The sequence below is a fragment of the Macrobrachium nipponense genome, chromosome 10 (assembly GCF_015104395.2).
Source record: "Macrobrachium nipponense isolate FS-2020 chromosome 10, ASM1510439v2, whole genome shotgun sequence".
NCBI lineage: Eukaryota > Metazoa > Arthropoda > Malacostraca > Decapoda > Palaemonidae > Macrobrachium > Macrobrachium nipponense.
The window spans coordinates 21,078,248-21,095,736 of record NC_087204.1 but is presented as its reverse complement, the minus strand read 5'-3'; the positions used below and the strand labels follow the sequence as shown (position 1 = coordinate 21,095,736).

The 17,489-nt window shown below is 36.2% G+C and overlaps 1 protein-coding gene across 6 annotated transcripts in view; it reads right to left on the bottom strand.

Moving 5' to 3' along the window:
* LOC135223457 (guanine nucleotide exchange factor DBS-like) overlaps positions 1 to 17,489 on the bottom strand; it is a 743,217-nt gene that overhangs the window by 53,824 nt on the left and 671,904 nt on the right. For all 6 annotated transcript variants that reach the window (XM_064261873.1, XM_064261874.1, XM_064261875.1 and 3 more), the window contains 4 exons: positions 12,450 to 12,564; positions 10,952 to 11,042; positions 8,143 to 8,256; positions 6,991 to 7,107 (listed from right to left, as the gene is read on the bottom strand). In XM_064261873.1, the coding sequence (XP_064117943.1) occupies positions 6,991 to 7,107; positions 8,143 to 8,256; positions 10,952 to 11,042; positions 12,450 to 12,564 (437 nt within the window). The remainder of the gene's footprint in view (positions 1 to 6,990; positions 7,108 to 8,142; positions 8,257 to 10,951; positions 11,043 to 12,449; positions 12,565 to 17,489) is intronic.

Sequence of the window (17,489 nt, the reverse complement as noted above, 5' to 3'; positions counted from 1 at the left end):
ACAGGAATTTAGTTCGATGTCCTAAAATGGTAAAATATAAGTCAAGAACGGAAACTTATTTGCACGGTCTCGTCACTCTAAAGGAATTGCTTTTCAACATTATCCCCATAATGAAAATGAATACTGGAACACAGATATCAGATATCTTGCAGCCACAGGTCGCGCGGCTGAATTCATACAGAAGTTCGTTTTTGGTAAAACCGTCTCTTCTCTCTTCTCTCTCCTCTCTCTCTCTCTCTCTCTCTCTCTCTCTCTCATACAGAGTTTCGTTTTGGGTAAAAACCGTCTCTCTGTCTCTCTCTCTCTCTCTATCTCTCTTTTTATCCTCACAACTCTCTCTCTACTGTCTCTCTCTCTCTCTCTCTCTCTCTCTCTCTCTCTCTCTCTCTCTCTCTCTCTCATCTCTCTCTCTCTCTCTCATTAAAACACTCTCATACAGGAGTTTCGTTTTCGTTTTGATAAACTCTCTCTCTCTCTCATATATATATATATATATATATATATATATATATATATATATATATTATATATATATATATATATATATATATATATATATATATATATATATATAACACATATCACATATCATATATATCATCTATATATATAATGTATGTATATATACATATACATATATATTACATATGCATATAAGGATGCCAACAACTGCATAAATTTTAAAACGGGCGAAAAGAATATGATTGCATTTGTAAATCAAGACTTATTTATGAAATTATGTATACAAAAAACGTCATTTTATATTTAACACCATCTCTACCAATCTTGAATCATGGTGCGCTTCTCTTATCGACAATCAGCATCACAATTATTTGCTAGTCTACCGAACGTTTTCACCACTGACTAACTGAACTGAAGAGAGAGAGAGAGAGAGAGAGGTAGAGAGAGGAGGAAAGGAGGAGGAAGAGAGAGAGAATCATAAATCCTAATATAATGGCTATAGCATCCTGGCAGCTTTCGCGTTTTCTTTTCGTGCTATGAACTTCTAGAAAACTGAGGCCTTTGAGTCAAGGTTCTTTTAAGAAGCATACACAGAAGTCACCGTTCTTCCAACTGTAACTCATAACAAAAAACAATAACATAGGCATGCGTGTGAAACAAGCATCTATCTGAGTCTCTTAACGGCAACACGTAAAAGAAAAGTGTACATTTTCTATCAGACGGTCGCACCCAACTCAGCCTAAAACAAGCGACTCTCGTTTTCCGATAACAAAACTAGCAGGGGTGAGTTTCCGGTTCATGTTGCTTTTAGCATTTTTAACCTTCCCTCCAAGCCACATGTAGAGCTTGTGACCAGCTCCCTGCAGGTCACGCTAAGGCCACAGCAGAGAGTTCAAACGCAGGCAAGAGGAATGCCAACATTGAGCCCAGGAGGAGACCATGAGTGTTCTTTACATTCCTCGAATTCGAGTCTCTCTCTCTCTCTTTCTCTCTTTTCATCCATTCGTCTTTCCTCCTTCAAGGACAGGGTAGGATCGCTGCAGTGAGAAATCCTTGCAACGGGATCCTTTTATCGTCTGTTCATCGGGCGCGGAGTTTTTTTTTTTTTTTTTTAAATGCATTCGGATAGCGTCGCGGACAGACTTCCTCCCACAATTCCAGAAGAAGAAGAAGAGGTAGAGAAACTCGATTCAGTGAAAATAACGAAACAACACTGGAACGGCTTGATCGTTTCATTACAAACCACAGCCATTCAGAGGTGTGAGACAGACCTAGGAGAATCTAATCAGGTCTCGCATATCTATCATTACCCAACACAGCCTATACGGACCATCAAAATAGCGAAGTGAATCTCACAGAAAAATGCTGGGAAATGAAGGAAAACTACAGGAACAATATATAAAGCCAGAAACTATATATAGTATTTAACTATATTTAAAAAAACACTACTATAAAAACAAAATTAGGCAAAAAAGGACGTCGCCATCATGAATACCTATAATTTCTAAGCCATCGCACATCCAATGCAAGACAGGACATAAAATCACCGGAAAGAGATTCTTTACGGCTGCATTTCACACGAAAAGGTTTATCAGAACCTTCTCATAAAACATTGTATGAGTGAATCATGTCATCCAGGAAATTTCGAGTATGGCACTATATATATATATATATATATATATATATATATATATATATATATATATATATATATACATATCATATATATATATATATATATATATATATATATATATATATATATATATATTCAAACAGGCGGAGGTTTCTTCATTGTATGTATGTATATATATTATATATATATATATATATATATATATATATATATATATACATATATATATATATATATATATATATATATATATAAATATATATACTATATATATATATATATATATATATATATATATCTATATATCTATATATATATATATATATATACATATATATACATAAACACACACACACACACACACACACACACACATATATATATATATATATATAATATATATTATATATATATATATATAGATAAATGGGAATTTTGAAGCTGCAAAATAAACAGAAGAAAGGGGAATAATAATAAAAATAAAAGAAAACAATAAGTGTATCTGTTATTTTACTTATTGTTTCCTTTTACTATATTATAATTCCCTTTCTATTTATATATATAATATATATACATAATTATATATTATATTATTATATATAAAATGAAATCAGGAAAATGTTCAACGTGATGGATATATAAAGACAAATGCCACGCCACTATTTCTCTTCCCTTAGTGGCAACTTGTCTTTTTACATAATATCAATATATATATATATATATATATATATATATATATATTATATATATAATCTATATATAACTGTATGACCGCGCGCATAGATGGTAGCCTTCAATAACGACACGACCTTTCCCTAGGGACACATCTAAAGACCACTCCACGAAAATCACACGGAAGCCCCTTATCGTGCCTGGCAACAGGCAGGCAGGCAGGCAGAAAGCCAAATTTAATTAACCCACAATATGGATGAGGGGCGCACGTCTTATTTCCCCCATCGGTAACACAACTTTAACCTCGCTGCCTGAAGTAGTATTCGATGAGCACCTTTGTCCGCAACTCAATAACAACAAATGTCAAACAATATTTTGAAATGTTGTTAAGGCCCTCTTAAATCAAATAAACGGGTTACAAAGTCTTTCTTTGTATGTATGTATGTATGTATGTATATACTATATATGTATAAATATACATACATGCACATACCAACAAGATTTTATTTTCAGTTTTATTGAAATATCAAAGAGTTAAATAAAGCTCTACGTTTCGTTCAAAAGGCTAGATCACGCGTACAAAAAAAAAATAAATAAATAAAATAAATATATAAAACCTTATTTGACAGAACTGACACCTACTAACGTACCTATTTCTTAAAAGTGAAATTTACCTAATCCCTATAACATTTTACAACTAGCTTTACAAATATTCTCCCAGTTTCTCGTAGGAATAGATCGCACAGCCAACCGCCCACCCCCTCTCCCTGTCACACCCTCCCCTCCGGCAACACACACACAAACCAAGAGACTGCCGAGTCAGCAACTGTCAATTCTCCGTGATCTGAGGTCACTCGAGACAAAAGAATGAAAGTGAATCGTCGAGCGCAAGTGAATGAATACAATTGTTATAAACATTTCCTCAGTGGAGATTTTTCCTATCAATGCTATTTCCGACTCATCTCAGTTGGGTTTCAAAATTCCATCTCAACAGAGAGACCTTTCCTTCGAACGATCCCAATTCTCTTGTTCCCTTCTCTAATCTGCGAGAATGGCCTCAAGTTTCTTTCCCGTTTTATTGCCCCATATTTCCGGTTCCAGGTCGATTCTCTGTAGTCGGTTCTACTTAAATTAATTGGTCCAGAGAGAGAGAGAGAGAGAGAGAGAGAGAGAGAGAGAATCTGTCCTCCGTGCACCAGTCAATAAATATCTTACGGAATTATTCTGGATATGAAACACGCTTTGCTAACTGGCACCTATACATAGAAACTTTTGGGAGAAAAAAGGGTCCCATTGGGGGAGGGGTAGGGGGTGTTGGGAAACTGAACCGATTATGTCACTGTAGCCCCAGGTTACATAATTATGAAATTTATGCTGATTTTTTATATCAAGCCTGAAATAATCATAGAAAGTTAATAGGGAAAGCGTCTAGTTTTAATAACTAACCACGGTTCAGCCATGAAAATTCAATATGCAATAACATGAATGAACGTACTAGTGAGTATAACCAGTAACTCAACCATAACAAAAAACGTGTTACAAGTACGTGTTGCACATCACAGGATACATATCTTTTATAGAGAGAGAGAGAGAGAGAGAGAGAGAGGAGAGAGAGAGAGAGAGAGAGAGAGTTATCACACGCTGAAATGGATACAATTCCCAATCTCTCGGATTCCAAGAAGTATAACTCGCTGTGACTGCACGATTTTACCAGACCGCAAATTTGAATCAAATCGCGCAGGTTACTACTGGGTCATCCAACAACGAAGGGTATATCACAAAGGAATTAGGAATGATCAGCTCATCATCCCATTTCCACATGCGTGAGATCGTAACAGCTGTGAGGACGCAGTAGTAGTAGTATGCCGGGCTGGGTAAGTACTGGCTAATTTTGCTTACTTGTACTGCCATCTACATTATATATAATCATTCCATTGGTGGTCAATTTTCATCTCTGGTTGTCTTTAAACCTAAGTGGATTCTATTCAGTAGGAGATTATATTTCAAGCTAATGCTTTTTGAGCACTTTTTAGTCCCTACCTGAATAATGACATTGTATATACGATTTTATTTTCCCACGTACAATTCACCAATATAAACTTCCATTCTTTTAATTATGTGTGTGTATATATAGTATAGATATATATATATATATATATATATATATATATATATATATATATATATATATAATATACATAAACTATGTCCAAATCAAGTGGATAATAATATACGCTCGTGACTGACTGCATGTAATAAAAAATCTTGAAGTGTCTAAAGAACCAAGAGCGGAATGTATGAAGTCAATTCCCCTCCATGGAAGTGAAGTGTGGAGGTTACTATACGCAACTGTAAGAATCAAGATTGAGAAAGGTGGAATAATGTAGTATAAAGATCAGCGTATCTGAAAGGATGGAGCAGTGTTTTGGAAATGGCTTAGTTGTCATGACAGAACAAAGAACGTATAGTAATTCTGTTGTGTTAAATGGAGGATGGAGAGGAATCCCTAGAGAAGACTTGGGTAGATAGCTTGGAAAGGTATTGGAAAGCAATAAGAGTAGTTACGACAGAGGCGCGCAGGTGTAGAGGGGGAGGGGAGCCGTTGAGGGAAATGCGTTGTTATGAGCCTTTCTATAGGTGTTTGAAGCAGTTTGTGTTGCGGAAGACATCTGAACATCGGGTTCTTTACGATTCGGCAATTAAAAAAATATATGAATGGGCACTGCTCACTATCTTTTGTTTTTCTACCTAGCTACCCACTGTTTGGAAAAACGAAATAATGTTGAACAATTACATTATACATATCCAAACTCACAAACACAACACAATATATATATATATATATATATATATATAAATATATATATATATATATATATATATATTATCAAATTATGGTGAATAAAAATAAAGTATAAACCACAAGACAATTTTCACAATGACTTTACCTGACATTTTACTACCTACAATATACATATGAGAGAGAGAGAGAGAGAGATTGAGACTTATTAGCCAGAAAAAAACTTGAATAAGTCTTACTTACCATTCAGGTCAACATATGAAATAAAAAAAAGCTTACCCACAGCCACAACAGAAAGAAGTACTTTCCAGCAGTCAATTTCTTTTCTCTTATAGAATCCATTACTGATGATAAAAACCAACGACGATTAAGATAAGACACAAAATCACACACTCAAAAAAAAGACACAATACTGACGAAACGGCTACTGCCGGTCTAGATTACATAAACCACCATGAAATATTAAAAAGAATGAAGCCAAGTAAAGTGGCATTTATTGTAATGCCATCGCCACACCAACTGTACGGATCAAACTGCTGTATAATGTTTATATATCTCTGGGAAGCAATTGGTCGCAAGACTGAAACTACAATGTAATTATTAGCTGTTGGTGTGGCGAGACTCCAGGACAGGCTGCGCACCGAACAAGAACCGGTGCTGGCATAAGGCCAGCTTACGACGTGGATCCAATCCCAGCCTTACGCCTCCTCCGAAGTGATCGAGGGGCGGTGAACTGTTGGCATTGGGGGCAGACTTCATGTGATTAAAAGAGAAGCATGCAGTACTTCATTGGCAAGACCTTTCCGTGAGGTTCGTAAGCATTGTGTATTAAATTTCTGTACAGTAAATGAAAAATAAAACCCAAATAAAAGTCGTTTTTTAAAATGACAAACCTCTTTCTAGCATTTACTTAAAAAACCAACGCTTGCTTTCTCACTCAAGGACGCCAACAAATCTAATTTTAAGTTAAAGCTATGTTTTTTAGAGAAAAAAATAAGACACTGAATGGCTGAATGTTTATTGGCTGTTTTCCGTCTCCAAGCCAGCCGTCGGAAGTTTATCATATTTTGCCAGAAATGATACACAGAGAACAACCTACTTACCGCGCTGCAACATCAACCAGTGAATGAAAGTTTCGGATGGCTAGGTTTTTGGGGAAGTTCGCCAATGTTTACAAAAATCACGGGCCGTTCGATCAAGACTCGGATGATTATACACAGCCAGTGGGAGCCGTCTATCTCACACAGCAGCACGGTGGCTCCTCAGAATGGAAGAACATGAAACAACGGTTTTTTTTTTTTTTTTGCGTCTCTCCAAAAGCCAAGCTACCCGCCCCTTTCAACACAAGACAGGAAGAGGGATTATGGAGGAGGAAGCGAATTCCGCGGGAGACGTTCTACTGCAGCCAATAGGTACCTACCACTCTCTGCTCTATCCACTCGTCGTGGTTATAAGGGATGCATCCGTCCAGGTCTTCCGTCAGTTGGTTCCTGTCGATGTAGTCGTGCAGGTCGGCCACGCAGTTGCACACGACGACCTGATGGAAAGGAAGACGGCAAATCTCTGTTAATTCTTGGGTCCGCCACATGATTCGGAACTTATGCTACGACGACACATTCTATTCATTCGCTGGAATTGTAATAAAAAAGACGTTAATAATGAAATATCTACAATTTTAACAATTAAGGAAACCTGTGAGTTTTCACTGACATAATTAAGGAAACCAGTGAGTTTTCACTGATAAAATTAAGGAAACCTATGAGATTTCACTGACAAAATTAAAGAAACCTGTGAGTTTTCACTGACAAAATTAAGGAAACCCGTGAGTTTTCACGAACAAAATTAAAGAAACCAGTGGGTTTTCACTGACAAAATTAAGGAAGCCACTGAGTTTTCACTGATAAAATTAAGAAACCAGTGAGTTTTCACTGACAAAATAAAGGAAACCAACCAGTTTCATTGGACAAAAATTAAGGAAAACCTGTAAAAGTTTTCACGGAAACAAAATTAAAACAAACCCGTGGAGTTTTTCACGACAAAATTAAGGAAACCTGCGAGTTTCCACTTACAAAATTAAAAAACCAGTGAGTTTTCACGAAGAAAATTAAGGTTTCGTAGCAAACGGGACCTACAGGTTATTGTGGGATCCGTACCACATTATATTGAGAAATGAATTTCTATCACCAGAAATAAATCACTCCGATTCCGCGTTGGACGTACGATGTAAATTATTTGTCTGTGTATATATATGCGCATATATATATATATATATAATATATATATATATATATATATATATATATATATATATATATATGTTGATATGATATGTATATGTACCGTATATTTATTTATCAGTTATTTGATTTATTGATCTCTATTTTACTTTCCAGATCACTAATCCCAAGCTGACTAAGTCTGCCACAATATACTAATGACAGGGTGTCCATAAAGTCCCAGTACCATCACAAGTAATAAATACTTGTTAATGGTACTGGGACTTTATGGACACCCTGTATATAAGAGATTTCCAGATCCGCCACTGACAGAAGAAGACGTCCAACTAACTTACCCGAAACTTGAACTCGTCCCTGAAGATTTTATTGGAGACCTCGGAGATGGCCTTTTGGAGGAACCCAGCTGGTCTCAGTACATACGCCACTGTGATAAGGCCAGGGAAGAAGCCCTGGAATGGTGGAACAAAAGGACCATGTTGTTACACTTAATCGCACATGTAGTACATGAGAGGACAACAATGACGTCATCGTCATGCAATACTAGGAAGAACAGTCACACATGAGTAGGACGAATAAGGGGATTCCAGGGTTGGTGATTTTTAATTTATTTTTTTAAATAGAAAAATAAAAAATCAGTGATTTATTTGATTTTTTATTTGTTAGATGTTTTTTCAATCTTTTTTTCCCTCAAAATGTATTTTATGACAGAATTACTATTGATTTATCTTTTAGGTTTCTAGTTCTAGCCTAAAGCAATACTTACAATTTTTTTATATCAAAATAAATAATGCAGCACAGTTATGCTCGTTTTTATTAACCTCCAAACCACATTTTTTAATTTGTTTGTTCAAATAAAAAAAATAAATAAAAATAAAAAATCATGATTTTTAATGAAAAAAATCAAAGATTTAATCAATTGATTAAATCATTGTCAACCCTGGGGGATTCATTTGCATATGTTCGATTACGTTGAAATCAGATTTGTAAATATATATAAACAAATATACTAAACAATGGCAAGTTATTTAATAACATGTAAATTGAAAGTATATTTACTCATGCAAAGAAAAATAAAAGAATCTTTAAAAATAAAAGAAATTATCTATACAAATGTGGAAGGATCAAATGTAAATTAATCCTGTGCAAACACAAGATTGCATTCACAAGAATGAATTTTTCATATATGGAAGACAAAGAAGAGACTGTTTTAATGAGATATGTAGATGTATGACAATTAAACTTTGTCAAAAATTGGGCGATATCATGATGTGGAAACGTGAAACAATATGAGAAGCATAAATAGACTACAGCTGCAAAAGCAATCGAATAGCGAGACTAAAAACACAATTAGCAAGGCACTGGAAGGTACTAAAGCAATCAGAAAACATTCTAAATAATCTACCCCAGTCTTTAACGTTAGTGTCCGATATGCTTAAGTTTTCAAGGAAACAATAAAATTTAAGATGAAACAAATGGATAAAAGCAGCGAACGAAGAGCAAAAGATATGAATACTGTCTGCAAACTGGCCTTCTTTTAAGCAGGATACGGTAACGCTGGCCAGGATCAAATTCAAGTAGCAGGAACTCGAATCTCCCTTCCATTGGCAACTCCGAGTTTGCGATTGAAAATGAAAAATATAACCATTTTGACACTGACAGACATTCCTTTCGACTGACAACGGTCACGAGGAATAAGACTTCTCATTTTTTCGCAAAGCAAACGATTGACGCTGTATAATCATATGAAGTAAGACGTTAATATGTTAGAATACACGAGAAACTTAGGTTGTAAGGTTAATTCAACAGACTATTCAACATTCTTTGAGGAGAGGCCAAGAAGGATTCATGCCTATTTCACGTTACACAAACATGGTTTGTCGAGTTATGAATCTTACTATAATGGGTGTTGTGTGTCCGTCCGTCTGTCATTCAATCACGGCTAAAATGCTGGTCCGATGGGCATGAAACTTGGCAGGGCTATAGTGGGGACCCCTAAGATGGTTTATAATGGGGTTTCATCCTACCTCCCCGTCCCCCGTCCGAAAGGGGTGGGGATGAGAAGGGATTCCCTGAAACGGAGCTGGTTCTGCCTGTGAAACGGGGCTGGTTATGCCCATAGACTAAGTTACTTTACGAATTTATCATGCATAACATCTGTATACATATGTTTGCTAGAATATTAGAATACACGAGAAAACTAGGTTGTAAGCTGAAATCGGCAGAATGTTCACCATTCTTTGAGGAGAGGCCTAGAAGGATTCAAGTCTATTTCACAAGAACATAATATGTTGAATTCGGACACGCACAATGATTAGAACAGCTTGAGCATCGTCATCGTGACATAGTGTTTATTGGATTATTGGATATCGCTTAAGAGGGAGATAGATATATATATATATATATATATATATATATATATATATATATATATATATATATATATATATATATTGAGAATCTACTGGTTACTTTCGCCATATAATAAAGCCACTATAGCCTCGACCACTATCACTGTGCTTTGGGTTTAGTTTTATCTGAAACTATGTTAATTTTTAATCCTGGCTAAATTTATGTCATTTGATAAGTAGTGGGAGATTACAGTATTTTTTTTAATTTACTTCCTCTAGCCACTCCATTCTGAATGAAAAGGCTTTAGGTTATAATGATGCTGAAGCGCTGATAAACAAATTAAACCAGACGACTCATGTCAACCAAGACAACTATATCAATATATCAGTTTCTGCATCTTTACCATTTTGCAAGTTAATAAAAAAAACTAGTAATCCACTGGAGTGACGACGAAACAAAACAGCAGACAGCAGCACGAGGGGGCCACGAAGTGCAAGAAGTAAAGTAAAAGAAGTGAAACTGGAGATGCCCGCGAACCACAAGTGATATCGATTGAAGGAAGTGTGCGGTGGGGAGACCAGGACATTTGGGAAGGCAAGAAAAAGTGTCAGGGAATCTCGCTCTTCTTCAGGGTAAAGCTATCTGACGACAAATAACTAAAATTTTTCATTTAAAAAAAAGAAAGGAGACCTGAGTGAAATAAAAAAGTACAGAACAAATCAAGCGGATTTTACGGATGATGCGACAACAAACTTTTAAGATTCGCAAAAGGGGGGCAGAATTTTCGATACTTACGGAGATCTTGAGCAGGACGGTCTTGACGGAGTTCCATTTGTCATTCCGTCTGTCGATAACCAGGACAAAGCCCATGTCTGCGTCCTGTAGCCTGAGAAACAGATATATTCGGGTTAATGAATGAAGTGGGGGACCACTTTTCCATTTGAAAATGCAGGGAGACCAATAACTTTAAATATTTATCTTAATATACAATTTTATGTTACAAGGAGTGACGAGGATTGGGATGTCTCAAAGACTTTTTAATAGTCCATCCGAGGAGACATCGTGTGCTCACTTATCTCTATATAGAAGCAGTGTACTGATGATTTTGTCTAGCTTTCTTTCAACCTTTTCCACACTGTTGTGGAGAGAGAGAGAGAGAGAGAGAGAGAGAGAGAGAGAGAGAGAGAGAGAGAGAGAGAGAGATTGTATTTGAAGGTGGCACCAGATATCATACTAAATTGTAAAGCAGTTACCAGTTCACTGCCATCGCGTTAACACTTGCCAAGACAATCTTCTGTCAGGCTGGACTTAATAATTTCATTTTAATGTCTATTATTCTTTGCAAGGAAAACGAAAACACAACTGATTTTTAAATAGAAAGAACCACAAAAATAAACTTCATATTAATGTTACACACTGAAGCTTCCTATGCACTGAATATATCAACAAACCTATAAAATAATAAATTTTCCTGACAGCCTTTTAATGCTCCATTACGGGGAAACAAATGTATAACGGACGAATAAAGCAGACTAATAGATATATGCATAAATGAAAACCGGTAGTGTTTCCTGGTGCCTTTTATATTTTCCGCCCCCATCCATTACACCTACAGTGAATTCATTTCATGGTAATAAACCGGTAACATTCACTATATATGATAAATCTGTCTCGTTTTCTGACAGGGCTTATTATAATGGCTGGCAATTTTCTGCTTGGGAACGCTTGGCAATTAATTCAAGGAGGGGCGTGGCCTATGTTTTAATACAAATGAACAGCATCAATACAACTTGAATGTTCAGAAATTGGCAGCTGCTTCTTTAACAGTACTTTTGTCCTCTCATGTCTTTCTTCCGCATTAAATAATTTGAGTTCAACGTTAAAACCTATCACTGTGTGCGTGTGTGTACACTTATCTAAGTGTGTATTAAAAGGAGATGAACTTCGAAAATGCTAGATCTAAATCATCGAAAATCTAAGTAGTTTCTGAAAATCTCTCAAAAGCTTGACTGCCATTTTCGGGGCGTGATCCGACCTCCAGCTTACTCGGGACACATAAATGCAAACATTATTTATTCTTTACATTTTCACTCTAATAAATACCTCATAAATATCCTATACTAAAATTCTTCTATCTTTAAATCAATGCAAAACACCTTTTTCAGTCTTTTTCAGGCTTTTCCGTAGACCGTTCCTAAAACCACCCCCAACAACAACAACAACAACAACAACAAAGTAGTTTGTAGGCTTACTCCCCGAGTAACAAAAAATAAAGGAAAAAAAATTCACTTACGAGGGTACAGAGGTGAGGTAGATGATAAGCTTGCGATACTCTTCGTCTCCGAGCTGGGCGAAGTTGCCCCGATCGGGAAAGGTGAGGATGGGACATCCCTCGCGGGACTTGCCACCTGAGGAAAAAAATAATGGGAAAAGTTGAGTTAATTTTTAGTATACTATCACTCTGGGGACATTTATGTTAGTTTATCAGTTTGCGAAGACATTCTTAATTCCATGATGGATGGAGGGGTATTATTTATCTATTATTCTTCTTTTTTTTTTTTTGCATTATATTTGCAGAGAGAGAGAGAGAGAGAGAGAGAGAGAGAGAGAGAGAGAACGGGCAAGTCATCAGAATAAATTACAGTATAGAAAGAAAACAAAAGAGAGAGAGAGAGAGAGAGAGAGAGAGAGAGAGAGAGAGAGAGAGAGAGAGAGAGATGTCCAGTAAAAAAATAATGGATAACGAAAGATACAGATATTACACACAACATTATAAACAACACAATGCCAACATTAATATATAATTCAAATGGTACATCGAAGAGTAAAACAAATAAACCCACAATAATAAAATTATCCAAAAAGATCACGGTTAGGTAATCTCCTCCCACTTCTATATTCCCCGATTCCCAAATGCTCACAGATTAATGTAAACCTATCAGTCAGTCTCTCACATTTACCACCTCTGTATTAAGTGCCTTGTCTCCTTCGGGTCTGGACTAGTAGATTAAGGGTATTAAAGCTTATTCCATAAGCTTTGGGTAAGCAGTATGTATTCTGAAAACACTGGTTAAAAGATTTTAATTCGCCTACACTTAAGAGTTTATATACAGGAAATCCTACTGGGGCTTTTCGTTAGAGGAACGCTTATCAGTGCCTCTTCCACTGTAGAAAAATATTCCAGAAAAAGTGCGGGAGTTCTATCAAGTTTAAGCGAATATAGGCCTCCATATACAACAGATTTCGTGGGATACACTTCCTTCAGATATAAAAGGAAGTATACCAATAAATTTTTTTAAAAAGGAAACTGAAAACTATTTTCTTAACGAAATTGAATAAGCCATTAATGGCATTTGTTTAATGTACATTTTTGTTTAATTTTACAGGTATATCTTAATTTTGTATTATATCTGTAATTCTCACCAAGTTTAGGAGAGTGATTGTACTAATGATAATGAGTTATGCTAATATTTTATGTATCTAACGATTTTAATGCAAAATACTTTTAATGGATATTTAGATATAAATCTATGTGTATATAACTTTAATCAGTAGAGGTTAAATTTTAAACAAGCATTTTATGTATATTTTAATCCAATGCACATTGTAAGAATAACCACTGTAATATTGTGGAATAAAGGTATTATTATTATTATTATTATTATTATTATTATTATTATTATTATTATTATTATTATTATTAAGACAATATCCAGATATTTTGAAAGTCCAAAGGTCATCATTATGGCTCCCAGTTTCCCCGCTTTCTATTTTCATTTTCGTTGTGATCGAAGACTTTCGTCAAAATGTGTTGCGTCATCTTCTACCAGTTCTTTGGACATCCTAATGAAGATTACCGAAGGGTTTCCTGTTCCCCTCATGGGATAGGTCCCCGTAGGGGGGTAGTGCCGTCAGTGGTTCTTTTTACTGTACCTCCTTTCATATCTCCTTTCTTCCATCTTACTCTCCACCCTCTCCTAACACCTAACAATTGATTCATAGTGCAACTGCTTGGACGTTTTCCTCCTTTCAGATCTTTTACTGTCAATTTACGTTTCAGTGCTGAATGACCTCGTAGGTCCTAGTGCTTGGCCTTTGACCTAAATTCTATCTTCAATTTAACCTAAGGGTAAGGGCGGATCTTCACTCATTGTTTGGGGAGCTGATGAGTAAATGGAAGTTGAGTATATCTTAGTTTTACCAGACCACTCAGCTGATTAACAGCTCTCCTAGGGCTGGCCAGAAGGATTATATATTTTTACGAGGCTAGGAACCAATTGGTTACTTACTTAGCAACGGGACCTACAGCTTATTGTGGGATCCGAACCACGTCGAGAAATTAATATCTATCACCATAAGCAAACTCCCCTGATTTCTGGTTGGTAGAGCGGGGAATCGAACCTGGACCCTGAGATCTATAGTCAAGCACGTAACTGACTCGTCCAACAAGAAACATTGAGTAAATGTAAAATAGCTACAAACGAGATCACTGTAAAAGATGAGCTTGAATGACTTCTGCAACTGATTTTAATATGGCAGGCAATTCTAGAAAAAAAATGAGATTCTTGGTTATATTTTCTTCATGACAAACAGAAGAGGCAACTGCGTCACTCTGCGTCACAACTGCGTCAGCAATAACTACTGAACAAAAGAGCATTGTTCCTTGAAACGTTTCAATTTACTTTAACCTCGAAGCAGCCATTGCGAACTTCAGCAACTATATTCGTCGTGATATCATTTCTATGAAGATTTGAAAAGGTAGTCACAGTTAAAAGTCAAATCAGAGAAGACATTCTACAGTTATAGCCATGTGAATTTTTATATATTGATATCACCAGCATTTGACAGCTGCATCTGACTACAGACTCAACTTCACGGCAAATGAATATCACAAGATGAAACAGTTTTTTAGTCTGATTGATTAATTAACTCATAGGTTTTAGGCATAATGGCAAGCACTGGGGCAACTAAGGTCATTCAGCGCTGAAACGGAAATTGACAGTGAAAAGGTTTGAAAGGTGTGACAGAAGGAAAACCTCAAAGCAGTTGCACTATGATTTAAATGTTAGGAGAGGGTGGAAAGTAAGATGGAAGAAAGAGAATATGAAAGTAGGTACGGTAAAAGGAAAGAAAGTGGTTGCAGCTACGGGCAGAAATTACAGTAAAAGGTTTGAAAGGCGTAACAGGAGGCAAACCTCAAAGCCGTTGCACTATGAATCAAGTGTTGGGAGAGGGTGGACAGTAAGATGGAAGAAAGAGAATATGAAAGGAATGACAGTAAAAGGAACGAAAGGGGTTGCAGCTAGGGGCCGATGGCACACTGCAAAGAACCTTTAAGTAATCCCTACAGTGTACCGCAAGAGGTCCATTTACGGCACTACCCCCCTAGGGTGTTTTTAGTTTGAACAGGATGCGCAGATACCATTCGAATACACAATAAGCATGACGTCTATAACGAACAGCCCGAAGAGCGCTGATAATACGAGATAAAACAACGAATACGAACGCGGAAAAGAACGCAAAGTGGAACATCGACTTTATTTATGACTCGTTCGATAAGGCGCAAGAACTTCAGCATCCAGTCGTTTTCCGCTACGTCGGGAAAATACAAAAATAATAATTAACCTTCGACCTTTCCTCTTTGATGGTTGAGACTCATCGGCTCGTGTTTGAAAAATGAGGGGAAAAACGCAGACGCGGTATTTTTGAAATGTTCAGAGAAAGCTCTCTCGCGATTTGTCCGCAAATAAAAATGATTTATAAATGAGAATGTGTTTTGACATCCTAAAAACAAGGCTTAGTGTTGTTATAATTTGAGCATTTAATAGGGTTTGATGTATGTAATATGGTATATATTACCGTTAAAATTAAGGATATTACGTGTATATATATATATATATATATATATATATTATATATATATATATATATATATATATATATATATATATATATATATATATATATATATATATATATATATATATATATATATATATATATATATATACACGAATAACTAGATCACGAAATATATAAAACATATTGTTTTTATGGCATTACCTTTATTTATATACATGTATGTATATGTATATATGTATATATATATTTATATATATTATATATATATAATGTATTATATATAGATATATATATATATATTATACATATTAGATATAAACGAGAGAGAGAGAGAGAGAGAGAGAGAGAGAGAGAGAGAGAGAGAGAGAGAGAGAATTATAACAACGAACTAAATTACTGAGACCTATTCTCGGCCCTAATTAGATTAAAATAAAATAAAAAATTAACCAAAATCCACGACAGATCTGCGTCCATTTCGACGTCTTCATGGTTCAATGAATTTTCTGATCGGAAGACGATCCGACAGTTATGGGCACTATTTGCAATACTTCCTCAATTACGTACGGGAGCTGCAGTCTCTCTCTCTCTCTCTCTCTCTCTCTCGCTCTCTCTCTCTCTCTCTCTCTCTCTGGTTATCCGTCCGTCGCCCCACACAATAAAAAAAAAAATACCCAATTTCTCCATTGAATCTTTTTCTCATACCCCGGAATGTCTTCCTTTTTCTTCAAGCACTGGCCTCTTCTCTACTCGTTTAAGAGCATCGGGGATAGTCGAGAGGAGAGGGTGCTGGGACGAGGGGTATTGGCCCCCCACCAATGCGCTGCCCGTTTTGCCTGGAATCCCAAAGCTATTGATCGGGGGTCGGAAGCCACCTCAAACATTAATGTCAATTAGCAGGACGAACAACACAACTCCACAAGGACCTTCGCGCATTTCTCCCCTTCTCCTTGCAGACTCATTTTCTATTACGGCATGTATGTGGCACTCCCCAATTCAGGGCTTCCCCCCACACCCCACCCTCCCGCCCCGTGGTTATGGTCATCCCACCCGCTCCCCATACCCATAATCCTCCCCTGTTAATTTTCCATCGGGCTGCAAACTGGATTAAAATGAGAACAGTATTGGATTTACAAAGTATATGACCCTTCCGCTGCAGCTGAAGGCGATGGTATACTACTGTAAAAAGAGAGGTGGGCGTAGCGTCAGTAGCGGAATCTGACGATTTTATTTCGTCAGTGAAAAGCTCTTAAAAAACACATAATCCTATAAACAAATCAAGCACCCGGATACTAATAATCTACCTGGACTAAACTCCCCACTATGAAAGAGCTGATGAAATACGAGAGGAAAATGAATGCTATGATCAACGGAATTTGTCAGGGTATACGGAATCAATTTATATAATAATAACAACTTATGTTTCGCAAAGGAAGGTACCTTCTAGGCGTTTAACTCACATTCTTCTAAGAGG